At 37.3% G+C, this 16,562-nt stretch overlaps 2 protein-coding genes across 2 annotated transcripts; one reads left to right on the top strand and one right to left on the bottom strand.

Moving 5' to 3' along the window:
- The first annotated feature begins 5,314 nt into the window (after positions 1-5,314).
- Positions 5,315-6,625, top strand: LOC149704595 (uncharacterized protein F54H12.2-like). The gene has a single exon (XM_089865716.1). It carries the CDS (start codon positions 5,315-5,317, stop codon positions 6,623-6,625), a length of 1,311 nt encoding a protein of 436 aa, XP_089721842.1.
- A 3,971-nt stretch (positions 6,626-10,596) lies between these two features.
- LOC149704594 (uncharacterized) lies at positions 10,597-14,460 on the bottom strand. The gene has a single exon (XM_089865715.1). The coding sequence runs from the start codon at positions 14,458-14,460 to the stop codon at positions 10,597-10,599; it is 3,864 nt and encodes a 1,287-aa protein (XP_089721841.1).
- Positions 14,461-16,562: the final 2,102 nt, after the last annotated feature.

The raw sequence follows: 16,562 nt of genomic DNA, 5'->3' as shown, positions 1-16,562 counted from the left end.
GAATTTTCCGATTTTTTTCAATTCGTCTAATTAAGAAATAATTAAAAATTTTCGCCAAGAGACGAACTCTAAAAAATACACATAAACCCATTGAGTTTTATGATTTGAACCATCCTGTACACATAAGTCTTATAACTTTTAGAAGAATCGATTAAAAATCCCTTTATTTTCCTTTTCACCCTCCTTATTATCTAAAATTAACTCGTATCTTGAATGAATAAATAATAAATCAATAATAAATTAAGTTTTATCTTACCTCTGCAATATTCGGAAAGTCCATCAACTCGGGCGTTGGCCAACTTATCATGGCGTCCGTGAAAGGAACGTCAATTAATAGTTACTTTCCACAATACAACTGACTGAAGGAATAAATTTATCTTCCCAGGTTTTCACACAAGTAAGACACGTAAATCTAAGTTCGAGTCACGGCGCTGAACCTAATCTTAGGACTTAAAATGGCGTCCGCGAGTTTAAATAAACACGCGATATCGTTAGTTCTCGGTACCAACAACCTTAAAACTCATCTGAAGACTTTCTTTTTCTTCTACCTGAACCCCAAAGGTTTGGTTTTCTTTTGACAACTATAAGTAGTGAAGAATGTTATATTTACCAATTGTCCCATTTAAATGTTAATAAATCCCCAGGTTCTGATGGCCTCCACCCCTACCTCTTAAAATCCCTTGCCCCAATTTTAGCCCTGCCGATATATCTCCTCATTTCACAATACTTTACATTGTGCACTGTCCCTTCCACGTGGAAGGAGGCTAACTTAACACCAATTCACAAAAAGGGCTCGCGCGCTGACCCGTCTAACTATCGTCCCATTAGCACCCTCAATCAGGTATCTAAACTATGTGAGAGTCTCGTCCACGAACAGCTCCGTTCTACCTCGTAGGAAAAGATTTCTTCTCACACGCCCAGCATGGTTTCCTTCCTCATCTCTCGTGCTTAACGAACCTGCTCCATGCCACTAACGACTGGACGCAATGGCTCGATGCGGGCCACTCAGTCGACGTTCTTTACTTAGACTTCAGTAAAGCCTTCGATTCTATTCCCCATAGCGCCCTCCTATCGGCCCTCTACGATGCTGGTGTCGTGGGCGGTGCTCTCAAGTGGCTTTCCCAATACCTCACTGGCCGCAAGCAGCGCGTAGTTCTCCACGGATTCACGACTGATTGGCAGTGCATTGAAAAAGGGGTCCCACAGGGCTCCATTTTAGGACCATTACTTTTCAATGTGCTTATTAACTCAATGCCTTCAGTTGTTGCTAGCTCTTCCTTAGTCCTATTTGCTGACGATGCCAAACTCTACCATCTCATCGATAATTCAGCAGACAGCGCAGCGCTCCAACGCGACCTCGATGCGGTTGTCCATTGGGGTAGGGGTTCACGGGCTGACATTTAACACTGCGAAATGCAAGATTCTCCACCTTGGCCGTAAAAATCCACTATTTGATTACACGATAAATAATGAGGCTCTATCTATGTCCACCTGCGAACGCGATCTGGGCGTCCTTATAGACCCCTGCTTAAAATGTCAGCCCACTGCTCAAAGGTAGCTAAACGGTTACCCCCCATTTCACCCAATTTAAAACACCCAATTCCCATTCAACCCAATTCCCAGTTCGCCTATCCCAATTAACCCAATATTGCATACCCAAAAAGACTCAAATAGAGTAGAATTTGATGGTTTCATTTATTTATTTTTTCATAACATAAGGGATACACTTACTTGAAGTGTATAACCGCTCCAAAGAGGAAGAGACGTCCTCCTAACCAAACCAATCCTAACCTAACCTAACATAACACAACAGTAATGTTTTGGAAAAGGCATATTATTTGAGAAGTAAATGAAGCTAAACATCAATATTTTGGAAAAGGCGTAAAATAGTTAAATGATTTAGAAAATATTTCTAACCCTAACCTAACCTAACCTAACCAAACCAAACCTAACCTAACCTAACATAACAGTAATGTTTTGGAAAAGGCATATTATTTGAGAAGTAAATGAAGCTAAACATCAATATTTTGGAAAAGGCGTACCATAGTTAAATGATTTATAAAATATTACTAACCTAACCTAATCTAACCTAACCTAACCTAACCTAACCAAACCAAACCAAACCTAACATAAAAGTAATGTTTTGGAAAAGGCATATTATTCGAGAAGTAAATGAAGCTAAACATCAATATTTTGGAAAAGGCGTACCATAGTTAAATGATTTATAATATTTTACTAACCTAACCTAACCTAACATAACCGTAATGTTTTGGAAAAGGCATATTATTCGAGAAGTAAATGAAGCTGAACATCAATATTTTGGAAAAGGCGTACCATAGTTAAATGATTTATAAAATATTACTAACCTAACCTAACCTAACCTAACCTAACCAAACCAAACCAAACCAAACCTAACCTAACCTAACCTAACCTAACATAACAGTCAATGTTTTGGAAAAGGCATATTATTTGAGAAGTAAATGAAACTAAACATCAATATTTTGGAAAAGGCGTACCATAGTTAAATGATTTATAAAATATTACTAACCTAACCTAACCTAACCTAACATAATAGTAATGTTTTGGAAAAGGCATATTATTCGAGAAGTAAATGAAGCTAAACATCAATATTTTGGAAAAGGCGTACCATAGTTAAATGATTTATAAAATATTACTAACCTAACCTAACCTAACCTAACCTAACCAAACCTAACCTAATCTAACCAAACTTAACCAAACCTAACCCTAACCTAACCAAACCTAACCTAACCTAACATAACAGTAATGTTTTGGAAAAGGCATATTATTTGGGAAGTCAATGAACCTAAACATCGATATTTTGGAAAAGGCGAGTAGTTAAACCCTGTACTTTAAGAGAAAAGTAAACAACCACGCCCCCAAAATAAACAAGTGTCGTGTTAGCGAGCCCACCTCCCCGGGGTAGATATTTTTCCCGACTATAAAGTATGCACTTTATATGTAAAACAACAACACCGAGAGGATCTTAGTCGACTATCTATAATAACCTTTGCTCCTTCATGTTTATTTAAGCGACGTTCGAGATATATTTACTTCCTGAATTATGTAGCTTGTAAGATACGAGTCCAGTTAATTTTATTAGCCAATCAGTGATCAAAAAATGTCGTAGGTATTTGTACCACAATATCTTTACGTCTAAATATAATTACTTCAATTTCTTCTTCTTAACTATGTGATAAATAATACACAAATGTAATATTTTAGATTCATTTAAGAAAAATACGCATATAAGTTCAAATTTACTGTTAACATTATTCAACATGGGGGAGAAACCGCGCCGCAGCGCGCCGCTGGGGGTGAAATGGTTAAATACTACTACCCCGACTATAAAACCTTCACTCTTTCACCATTCTGACTCAGTATTCTTCAAATCTCTTAATTATGGAAGACTCGTTTTACGTCACTTTGCCCAGTAATGCGTCTATGGACGATTTCCCCGAGAACAACCAATCATCTTTTAAGGTGAAGTTGCCGCAACCTATTAAACTCTTATCAAACTGGAAGGTTGGTTTGGCTGAAGTGGTTTTACCACCAGTTTGGGATAATGTTACTCAGGGTTATGATAGATTTTTAACCATGGCACCCTCTATCGACGATGATGCTAATTGGTTTACTTACAAGTTAGAAATACCACCAGGTGATTATGAGTGCAAAAGAACGAAAAAAGGTCATACGGTTAAATATTCTTTACATAAAACTTTAATTGATATCCTGCGCGATCAAATAAAACCCAAATATAGAGATTTATTGCAAATGAAGGTGGATCGCCATCCGAATGTCGTTGGTCGAAAATCGGAAGAAAGGTTTCTTTTGATGAATATACACCCGGATGTGCAAGTAAGAATCCCGGAAGGACCTCTCTCTCTCGTGCTAGAGTTTCGAGAGAAAAATTTCGTCTCGGGTCGGTACGTTTCCCGGTTCCCCTTATCGCGTCACGCCAAAACTTTATCCATTTCTTACAAGGATAATTATATCGAAATAAGGTCCAGAAAAAAGGATTTCAAAGCCGTAAATCTACAAAGAACGGGAAGCGTAGACGATGAAGATGACAATCCGATTAATGCACCCAAAACTGTCGATGACGAGCTCAAAGCGATTGATATTAACGTAATACCAATTAGAAATAGAGGTCTTAGAGAAAAAGATGTAGCTCTTAACGATGCAAAAGGTGATCTACCTGATGATCATCCCTCTAATGATCAACCCGCTAAAGAGGGTGATACGTTTAAGGATGAATTACTTGACGATCAGCCTATGATGGATTCCAGCGACGACGATTTGCCAAATGATCAAGCCATCAAGCCAAAGATTAATCAATTGACGCATATCATACCCGCGGGTGTTTATCATGATATTGAAGATATTTTAAGAGCTATGAAAAAAACAATTCCCGATGCTTATAGAGAAAAATTTAGATTTTTCGTTAATGAAGACCAAACCGTTACTATTTGGTGCGACAAAGGGTATAGCCTGGCTTTTCCCACTGGTTTTCCGGGTCTTGGTTTAATGTTAGGCTTCGCGAAGAGTCAACTCGGGGTTCAGCTGAAAGATCATACTACCGGAGAATACATTGCGGATTTAAACAGAGGTATCGAAGCCCTGTTCGTGTATACGAATATTATTCAATACCAATTTGTGGGTGACGTCGCTGCTCCTCTTTTACGAATCGTTGCTAGACCGGATAACGCTGACAAGAAAACGTTCATTCAAACGTTTACTAATATTGATTACTATCCGCTAAGACTTAACGAACTAGAAATTATCGAGGTAGAAATAAAAACCGACGCAAATTTACACGTACCATTTAAACTAGGTAAGACTATCCTCAAGCTACATTTCGTAAAAGATGGTTCAAAGGGATAGTTATCTACAGTATTACCTGCAGCAATCAGGTAGTGGAAGCTTTCCAGTATTTTCAGGACCTGTTTTCCAACGCGGGAGGGGTCTTGGAAATTTATTTCGCAAGCTAATTAAATTCATTACACCAATTGTAAAACCCGTGGCTAAGGCCGTCGGACGCGAGGCTTTAGGTATTGGTACCAGAATGTATACCGATATCCAGTCTGGAGAAGACCCGAAAAAGGCTTTTAAAAAGAATCTAAAACTAGCTGGAGGTAATCTTTTACATAAAGCTGGTGATCACGTAGCTAGTTCGCAGTTCGGTTCTGGTGCTCGTCGAAAAAGGAAAAGAAATTCGCAAGGCGGAGCTAAAAAGAAAAGTAAACGCGTTAAGAAGAATCGCACTAAGAGAGATTTTCTACCATAATCAAAAACCATGGAGGTGAGAGAGGGGATGCGTAACGAGCTAGACATTTTTGAAATTCCAACGGAAAACAGCAATGTCATATCGTCTACCGAAGTAACCTATCAACCGATTAGCGCGATTACAGACTCTGGACCGATAACCTTTTACGTTAAATCGAACGAAGAAGAGTATATGGATCTTGCCGAGACAAAGCTTAAAGTCAAAGCTAGAATTCTTCACGAAGACGGAACGGTACTCGAACCTAACGAGGTTAACGTTGGACCAGTCAATCTGTTTTTATTCTCCCTATTCAGTCAAATCGATGTTTTGGCTCAAAATACACCGACTCAAGCATCGAGCAACTGCGCTCAATACGGACCGCTTATTGAAACAGTTTTAAGCTGTTCCGAAGATGCTAAAAAATCTCAACTCGGTTTACAATGTTATTACAAAGACTCGCCAACTTCCCCGGACGAAATGTTTACTCAACAAAACAAAACAAATGAAAACGGAATGTTGAAAAGAGCCGCTAGAACAAAATTATCAAATCAAATTGAAATGATTGGGCATTTACCGGCAGATTTATTTCGTACGAATAAGTACATGCTTCCTGGAGTTGACCTTATGATTCGACTTTTCCGATCTCCTAAACATTTCCCTATTATTTCCAAAGTACCCAATAAGACGTACCATGTTGTTATTGATGAAGCTGTTCTCATAGCTAAATTGGTTAAGGTACGCCCTGAAATTCTTTTGGCTCACGCTAAAGTTTTAGAGCAATACCCAGCTCGATATCCGATTAAGCAAACGGTTATTAAACATTTCCCAATATCTAAAGGCGAAGTCGATTGCACTAGGGAAAATGTTTTCATTGGGAGAATGCCCGATCTTATGATAGTTTTCTTCGTACCCACGAACGCTTTCAACGGTACGTTAGATACCAATCCTTACCATCTCACTCATAATGATTTGAGACATATGTCGGTCGCTATTGGCTCGACAAATTTTCCAGACATTCCTTTCGAACCCAACTTTGACAAAAGACAATATACCAGAGAATACGCCTCACTGTTCGACGTGTTAGATATACTAGGTAAAAACAAAGGCAATTATATTTCTTACGAAGACTATGGTAACGGTTATACCATATTCGCGTACGATTTAACAGCTGCCGGCGATTGTCAAGGTGATTTTATCAACCCTCCTAAGCAGGGAAATCTTCGTCTTAGTATGAAGTTTGCTAAACCACTCAACACCAACACCACTTGCGTAATTTATGCTGTATTTAACAAAGAGCTCTACGTGACCAGAGACAGAAGCGTTATTTATCCACTTGATTAAAACACAGATGTCAGCATCTAATTAAGAAAATAGCGACTATAAATGGAAAAATATCTCGACCAACTCTTCATTAATCTTCAAGATGTTCGTCAGTCACAATCTTTCCAGCGATCTGGAGATCGTAGTAAGGAATATCGTCGATCCTTACGTTACCATTCGAAGACGAGACAACGACTCGGAAGTTTCGTTTCATCATTCTATTTGGAACGATCTTTGGAAGGTGCAACCCGAAATTGATTCTCACTTCGATGGGGAATCTGAAAGATTTCACACTTGGATGAGTAAAGATAATATTCTGCTAGAGTGTCTCACCGTTGGAAAGGAAAAGCAGTTGGACCTTAGACAATACGTTCGCGGCGCGAATCATAACTACCACATTATGTACTCTTCCGCTCGCGGATTCTCCCTGAATCAAGAATCGTGGAAAAGTTTAAAGTCTTTGAAAAGTACCATCGATCGCGAAGTCAAAGTTTTACTCGACGCTAAGGATGTTATGAAAAGGATCGTTTTGGAAAAATTGACGAATATACTTTATTCAATTACCATCAAATGCGAAAACAGTTGTTGTCATCACAAGTTAGCTCACGATATTTCCTGCGGAGCCGATAATATCAACTGGTGTCAAGCGGTGGAACAGAATATCGAACAAGCGCTTCCGCGGATGAATTACGACGAGGTTTTGGTTGAATTTTACGAAGAAATGGATGGAACGAAATTAGAAGACGTGTACATCCTTTATAGCGATATTATTAATAATTTAACCAATTTGAAAAATATGATTGTTTACGGATAAATGTTCTGAATAAAGAAATATAAATTTGACCTGATTGAAAGTTATTTACTCATTTTCCACACCAATGTCGAGACTCGATGAGTTGGCGAAAGTTTATTACAATCTCTCTCACCCGGCTGGGTTAGGAAGTATAAAGAAATTACAAAATAGTGTTAAAGGAATTTCGAAAAAGGAGACTAGAAACTGGTTGTTAGCTCAGAATACCTACATAACTCACCGACCTAGAAAACTCAAATTCCCCAGAAATCAAGTCTATGTAACTTCTAAAGATGAACAATGGATGTGCGATCTTATGGATTTCAACCGGTTTAAGCGGTATAATAATAAAAAACGCTACGTATTAACTATCATCGACGTGTTATCGCGCTTCGCTTGGGCTATCCCTCTTCGAGATAAAAAACCGGAAAGTATAGTTAAAGCTTTCTCTAGTATTTTCAAATCTCGCAAACCTTCCAAACTCACTTTCGATCAAGGTGGAGAATTTGTAAATAAAAGGTTTGACAATTTTTTAAAGAAACACAACGTCAGTTCATTCGCTTTAGTAAATGATACAAAAGCGTCCTTAGTAGAGAGATTCAATGCTACACTGTCGTCAAAGATATACAAATACTTTACCAGAAGCGGGAAGTATGATTACGTTAAAGTTTTGCCAAACTTGGTTAAAAGTTACAATTCGAGCGTCCATTCGACAACTGGTTTTAAACCAAAAGATGTTAATATCAATAACGAGCATTTAGTTTGGTTTAGATTATACGGAGATAAGAAGAAGGGAAAGAAACCCGCTCTCAAACCAGGCATGATAGTTAAATTAGCAACTTCGAAAACTAGATTCGAAAAGGGAGGAACTGCCAACTGGACCAAAGAGAATTTCATCATAGATAAAGTCCTGCGTCGGAGTCCTCCAGCCTACAACGTTAAAGATGGTCAAGGTGTATCAATCAGAGGCGCTTTTTACGAACCGCAATTATTACAAGTGAGGCTATGAATACGCAACAACTCTCCGAAGTCTTGCACTGCGATCCTCGAACTTCACCATTTTTTATCGGTGTTTTTCCTTCGGACAAGCTACCACCACCCCCTCTAGAGAAAAATGTTTATCTTTTCGTCGTTAATACTTCACCTTCTTATATCGCCGATGGACACTGGGTTGCTTTCTTCATCAACCGAGAAAGAGCGGAATTCTTTTGCTCCTTTGGAAGGAATCCTACCCATTACGGATTTGATTTGACCCCCTACGCTTCAGAATGGATCTACAATGATTGTGTAATTCAGCCTATCGATAGCGATTTTTGCGGTTTGCATACTTTAATGTACTGTTTCGCCAAATGCGAGGGTTACAGTATGAAAGAAATAATCCAATTGCTTTATAAGAAAAACCTTTATTATAACGATAGCATATCATTGTTAAATTTGTGTACACATTTGTTAAATCACGAGTTTCGATATTGTAATGAATAAAATCAAAATTCTAGCCATTTGTTGGGTTTTTTTCCTTTCTCTCGCCTTAATTCATACGGGGATCTCTTGACAGTCCTTGGTGTTTTTATCTCTTTTAGAACAGGAGACGATTTTGCTGCTTCTAGAGATGGATTTGAAAGCTTAATTTTCTTTTTCTTCATCTTTTGAGAACGTCGGACTTGATAATTACTTCCAATGGTCTTTTTAACTAACACAATTTTTTTTCGAGGTTTCGTTTTGACAATTACTGGAACCGGTGGTTCGTACGATTGTCCGGTATATTGGTGAGATTTTAGATAGCTTGATGAAGGCATGGATGTTGACGATACAGGCGTTGGCTGAGGAGCTATTCTAACTTCGGGAGGTTCAACCAAGTTTTTCATTGTGAGGTATTGTTGAAGAGATTTCAGATATTGTCTGGCTTTATCATCGGGATTCCCAGGTTGGTTGAGAATGGTGGTAATTTCATTATCCAACGAAGAAACCTGTTTTTCAACATCGGTCATAATTGAGGACGCCGGAACTAGAATCATTTTCTTCATTCTCCACCGGTTATAGCTGACAAAAGAGTTGGAATTATAGCACCAATCAGGCTAGGTAGAAAAAATCCTCCAGTCTGCTTGTACAACAACTGTCGAACCTGATTTGGGCTACGGCGTTTATTAGATAGCGATTTTATAATTTTTTCGTACCGCCTCAAATTTCTTTTCTTGCTTTGCGGAAGAGCGATGGCGTTTCTTTTCAAGTTGTAACATATAGTGCAAATAGATTTTAACTGATCTTTGCTAGATAACGATATTAAAGTTTTCCTTTGTTGAGGATTAATATCTCTCAGTAGTTTAAGGTAAGGATAATGTTTCCGAAATGACTTGGATGGCATCTTTCACTACAATGAATTGAATCTCCACCAGGGACTTTGTTTTAAAAAACTATTTATTATTCCACAAAAAATATCATGCTTCCTTCATTGGGAAGTGCATTTGTTCTTAATCTCAAAGAGTCGTCGCAAGTTTGGCGCAAATCGCAAATTATGTAACTATACGGTTTGTCAGATGTAGCCATTTCATACGCTTTTGACATTATTTTTTTACCCGGAAATATCTGTCTTTCCAAGTGGGAAATCTGACTCCGAGACCTTAAATTTTTAAATATTACAAAATAAGAAGTATTCAAACTTATAACTCTAGATTCCTTCCCCATCGAGAATAGATTATGAGTAATTAAAATTAAACTTAAATTTAAATGATGACAGCCAACCGTAAAAAGGTAAGAAATGAACGAACTAGCATTAGCAACAGGGGCTAAATCGTCCAACACTAGCAGGTTATTAACTTTGGGGTTAAAGAAATCCGTATCATCAGGCGGCAATCCTTCCAGGAATTCAATTTCTGGTATTTCTTTGCGTATTTCGTGAAACTTTTCTTGAAATAGAGAGTAGCAATATACGATCCTGTGAGGGGGTGGGTCTATCATTTTTTGACGATTTTTCAATAACTCCAAAACAAAATTCGTCTTTCCGCTCATAGACGCGCCGGAAACAATCATTTGAAAGGGTGCTACGAATTTCAACCGACAGGACATTGTCGACTATGATTCTTTTAATTTTCGTTCAAAAATTGGTTTCAAAAGGGTGTTCAAAAGAAATACTCTATCTTTAAATCGCGCGGCGGTGTACAGCCACTCGTTCCTTCGATCTTCGCTATCGGGTAGCCAATGAACTTTAACAATGTGATGAAAGGTAACTCGCTTCTTCTTCTTGGCAATAACTTGCTTCTTCTTCTTGGCAATACCCAAAGGGTAATGTAGTAAAGTCATCTAGAAGAATCCTTTTAGAGAAGGTGACCCCAAATTGTTTTTTTAAGTTTCCTAAGAGTAAAGTTAAGTCCCGCTTGCGTCGAACAACGTTAAACGGGATATCTACCGTATACCGTTTTTCTGGATTTTGTAAGGAGTCTACCATAGATTCAAAATTTATAATTTTTTCATTTTCGCGAGAAAGCGTGATACCTTTCGACTTCACCACGCATTGATTGTCTGATGTTTTATAAGCGTACGATTTCGGTCCTGTACTAACAAATTCTGTTATATGCGAAGCGCCTATTTCTGATTTCCACTCTCCCAAACTACTTCCTTCGGGAGGGATCCAATCATCTTTCCCTCCTTCTAAAAATATGGCACCATCAGTATCGATATAAAGTAAACGTTTCCCAAGCTTGTAAATAACGTTAAATAGCTCTATTCGAGCGTAGGTTGTGATAAAACCTCCAATAACAGGACTGCCACTTCGTAAAGAAGGAACGAAAGGTTTCTTATGTTTGTAAGTTAGCAAAGCCAATGAATCGTTCAGAGGTCGAATATCTTCCAGATCTTTAGTCTCATCGGTTAATATAGCCACTAGTTCTTCGTATTTATCTATAATAACAGTCTTTCCTCTGTCCAGATTTTGACACATTTTACCGAAAAGCGAGTTTAACGTTAGCTTGCATATATTCCTTAAAGCTGGATTGTTAGTCACTTCTTCGATTGATATCGAGATGCCTTCTTTTTCGTAAATGGATTGTAAATAATCCTTTTTCTGACTTTCAGTCTCTACATTTTCAGGCCAACCGCTATTACAAATTTTCAATTTCAAAAACTTGTCAATGTAATCCCCAAACAATCCAGAACTTTGGTTTTTCACGTATCTGAATCGCTCAGGGTAATGCCAAACTTCGGATATAGAAATCAGCTCGTAACCGAATTCCATTGCCAAATAAATTTCGGGAGTATTGAACACACCTTCGAATATACGCTGCTCTCTCGAATGCTGACAAGGGCTTGATAAGCTTTTTTCCGCGCAGGTGCGACATAGACTAAACAATAATTTTGAATTAGATTTAAATGCAAGAATCGGAATGTATAGTTTTTTGGGGGCTAAAACCTTGCATTTTAACACGCCAAAATATTTATCTTTTTCTAAACTACAATTTCGCGTAAATATAGTAGGGTGCCCTTTTGGGAAGTCTTTAAATTTCATGACGAAACTATAAAGACTGCAGACGTCTCGATACAGTATCTTTTCACCCGGTTGACAGATATGCAACAATTTGAAGTTTTCTACCCTACCCCCGACAATCATTTCTCTCGATCCTATAGAAGAAGGAAATGATACGGTATCGCAATAAGATTTATCTTCCTGATGGTTTCGAAGATATTCTTCAAAATCGCAACTCCACATGGTTTTAAATTCGGCATTCGGAGCGGCGTTTTTGATGTATTCTTCAATGTCTAGAGTTCTTTCGTATAACGCTTTGTTGGTTTTTCCAAGAAATGAATTGAAGCTAGACTGCTTTGTGTGTCTAACGCATCCGTGAAAAAAATCATTATGATATTGGAGAATAATTTCAGGATCGGGACAATAAGCATCGACTGGGAACTTTCCAAAGTATTTTTCACCCTGGATAGAAAAAGTAGTTTGGAAATTTACATTCCTTTGTTTAGCCTCGAGGGAGATCCATTTCATAGCTTCACGACTTTGATTTTGATGTTGGTATAGGTACCCATTTTGCGGCACGATAGCTAAAGCGTATTCTTTCAAGTATGTGTGAAGGAAAAAACGTAGACAAGCACCCGAAATGGATATAGCGTTCATATTGAAAGGGTCGAAATTGGTAGCTTTTAGAAAAAGATTTTTAAATTTAACCATCGCTTCCTTTAAAACGGAAACATCCATTTGACAGTATTCCTCCAGCTCCTTGTTCATATCGTACTCGGTCTTACGCTTTTCTTCGTACCAAATTTCGAATTCTTTGTAATCCTTAGTCTTCATTTTTTCAGGTTGAAAATAAGATTTGTCAGGCAATTTTCCCTTATAATTCATCGTGTCGTGAGTCAAGAAAATATACGGGAAAAACTGTTTCTTACATTCCCCCAGTTCAAAGGTTTTATTCAAAGATCTAAGAGAGCCGGCGACGAAATTCATCGAGTCCAAAAACTTGATATTTTGGTTTTTGATAAAAACGGCTAAAGCGCGGCTGCCGTTGAAAATTACTTGAGGTTTAATAAAGTAGTGATTAACTAAAGTGTTTAAAATCCAATACGAGTCGAAACGGGAACCGTTATGAGAAAAAATGACGTAGTTCTCAAATCGCGGTTTAATTTTCTTCATTCTTTTGGTATCATGCTGAACAAACGATTCCTCTGTTTGAAACAAGTAGTCCAAGTACTGTTTACAACAATCTTGCCCTTTGAAAGTCTTAAATTCGTATGTTTCATCGTCCATCTCCATAGCACTGACAAGTAGGATGGCTACATGTTCTTTAGAGTCGGAAACGTAGCTTTCGCAATCGAAAAATCCATATTTCACGGGAGGATATTTTTCTTTTAAAGGCATAACGTAACACTGGTTCTTTTCATGCACAATCAAGCATTGCTTACATTTTTTTTCGCATTCGTGAATGCTATTGCTCAGAGTTTCAATTTCTTGACCGCATTGCTGACAACGTTTTAGTCGATCGCAAGTACCATTCGAAATATGTAACGATAAACACTCACTACCTTTAAAATAACGATTGCAAGATTTACACCTGATAACCTGAATTTCTTTAATCTCATGGAAGACGTTAAGTGATGAACATCTTTTACAATTTAATTCACCCTGCGAACAATGGTGGGCCCTTTTTTCGCTAGACTTATAAAAAACAACAAGGCATTTTGAACAATAACTTTCGCCGCCAAACATTCTCGAAATACTCTTTATCGCTACAGCGTGGTTTTGTAAAAGCAAAATAAAAATTTGTTTTCTACTCCATGGGCCGACGTAGTACTTTTGAAAGTTATCTTCCGCGTTGTATACAATAATTTGATATTCTCCTTGCAAATAATTTTGAAACCTTTGAATACCCGCTAAATTTACTGGACCGGGTAGTACACGAGCGTATGTAATCAGTTTAAGAGCTTCCACCTTCTGTAATGAACTCGTGGAGCTTTTCATTTTAACGAAATAGGTATAAAGATCCGATCTCTCTTTCGATTTACAACATCTCAAATCCGCCAAAACTTTCCCAATCACTAACGTCCTAGCAAAACAAAGATCGTCGCTATTTTGGAGAGTGATAAAATTTTTGTCAGCTTTAACAAATTTTTCCATTTCTACTATAGTTCTATTTCTAACACTTTTTCGGTTGGAAAGCCCGGATATCTCAATATCGCAGTCGAGGAAAACCACATCAAATCTTAAAGAACTATCTAAAATAAAACCCCTTCTCGATTGTGCTACGTGCTCAATTGCAGCCAAAACACGTTCGCTAGTTAGCGAATTTAACGCCATTAATTTTAGATTTATAGGAGATTCGAGCTCCTCGGATTGAATGCATAAGCGAACTCTATCGTACGTTGGGTATTCATTTTTGATTTCCTTTAAAACACAATCGAGAATGTTTTGCAAATCCTCGTACATATGCGTTAATCTAATTTCGTCCGTGTTTTCGATATCAACGCGAAAATTAACCTGGTTACACTTGTATTTTCTAGAAGTTTTAACTGAAAGTTTCTCTATCTTGTAAAAATGTTTATAGTCTCGAATGGCTTCGTTTATCGAAACCATTCTGGGTAATGCGAAATATTAAATGCGCTCGAAAGAAAATAACGTAAGGTTAAATATTAAAAACCGTCATCATTTACCTATAATATTAATAATACGAAAAAATTATCTGGTAATGCAAAAAGTATTTAGTCGTGCGATTTTGCCTTTTTAGCTTTGACGATATTTAAGATTTTCTTATGGGGATTTTCTTTTATCTTTTCTCCGAGCTTTTTCATTAAAATTAGAATACCTTTTAAATCATTTTCGCTCAAATCGCCTATGTACTGTACGCGCTTTGAAGGCGCTGTCCAAACATCCTGCTTGGCACATCGTTTTAAATCTTTATATTTAGTAGCTTTAATATCTAGGTAATATTCACCCTTTTTCTGCGGTATTTTAACAATCGAAGCGCATTGGTTAGAGCTTCGAGTATATACGCTTTCTAAACCACCTTCGTCATCCACGCAACTAACTTCAAAACAGTCATCATCGGAAGATTCATACTTTTCATTATCTAAAGATAAATATTCAGACTTGCCAGATCGTTTTCCCTTGCTAGAATCCATTTGGTTTTCTTCCTTTTCTTGATCCAAACGCGGTAAAGACTTGATCCACTCGAAGTGAAGATTGGAATGGATTTTGGGTGTTATCCATACCAGCTTTTATACAGCATTTTTTTTTTCATACCCCATTTTCGGTATTATGAAATTTGATTTCATAAAATGGTTATCATAAATTTTAGAAGACAGATTAGGCAATAGAGGGAATTACCGTCATAATTACTTGAAATACCATGTCAAGATAAATTGCGGAATATATGTCAAGGAGAAAATTCTTGCATAAATTTATGCCATGATGAAATACCATGTCAAAGAAGACCAAAAAAAATTTCAAGAAAAAAATTAAGGCGTAATTCTATACCATGATAAATTTTCGTGTCTAAAATTGAGTAATAGAAAATCATTTTAAAATTATTAAGCAAGAAATGCTAAGATTTTATTAAGCAATAAATGCTAAGATTTTTTAAGATAATATACAGATGAATGTAAATTGAGCAACGCTACACCCATTTGAGAAGAAATTTATCTGGTTAGGCGTTATTTAAATCAACACCCTGTTTCAAATAAAAAAATAGTTAACATAATAACAAGGGCAAATGGTAAACTTTAACCTCGCATATCTCCAGAATCGGATTAAAAAAGGTAAATAAAAGTAAATTTTAGTATAAATACCCCAAGAAAGTCACTCATTCCTCACTGAGAGTTTCCCCAGGATCAACGCAATGATTTTCTGCGGTAATAATCAGCGCGAGTAAAAATGTTTTGGCAGTCTTTCTTGGTGCTGTTTTCTTGGTAAGCCCCACTATATAATATTTTAATCACTACATTTGAGAGTAAAATGGTCGGAAAAGAATTAATATGGGTTTACAGGTAATCCACATTCATATCAAAGTTTGGAGTAAACTACAGTGACTTCTTGGTGCCGGATCGGTAAGCCCACAGTCTTGAATGCGTTATTTTAATCAGTACATTTGAGTAAAATGTTCGGAGAAAAATAAATATCCAGGACTGTGGGTTTACGTACAGAATGCAAAAACACTCACTGTGGCTTTTGAATTCATTCTCCAGCGCAGTAGAGTAATGCTATTGAGAATTATATTATAAACTACTTGAACTTAAATCTCGTCTCTTTTACAGAGCTTTCGCCATAAAAGTTCCGTGGCGCGTTGAAATTCCTGTTTGGAGATCGTGAAACTCTACGTATACGGTAAACCAAACTTCTTAATTGTATTAATCTAATCAATTGTGTTCCGAAAAAACGCTTAGACGAACGTTAAATTAATTAATAAGTTTGGTTTACAGAAAAAACACCGTGGCTTTCGAATTCAATCTCCAGCGCGTTATAGCAAGTAATGTTATTGAGAATTATATTATATTCTAGTTGAACACCTTTTTTTCCCTCTCTCACTCCATACAGCGCGCCCGCCCTACACCTCCGCGGCGGCTAAACTGGTTTGGATGACTTTCACTTTCTCTCCGAGAGAGCGCGTGGGAGGATATTTCGGTTTAAAAGAAAAAAGAAACCATGTATAAATTATCAATAAAAAAATGTTTTATTTTTAC

The sequence above is a fragment of the Phalangium opilio genome, unplaced genomic scaffold, assembly GCF_054372755.1.
Source record: "Phalangium opilio isolate 3A_F unplaced genomic scaffold, DU_Popi_V2 ptg000015l_1, whole genome shotgun sequence".
In the NCBI taxonomy this organism is placed as follows: domain Eukaryota; kingdom Metazoa; phylum Arthropoda; class Arachnida; order Opiliones; family Phalangiidae; genus Phalangium; species Phalangium opilio.
Note: the sequence above shows the minus strand (reverse complement) of the source record. Positions and strands in the feature narration are given on the sequence as shown.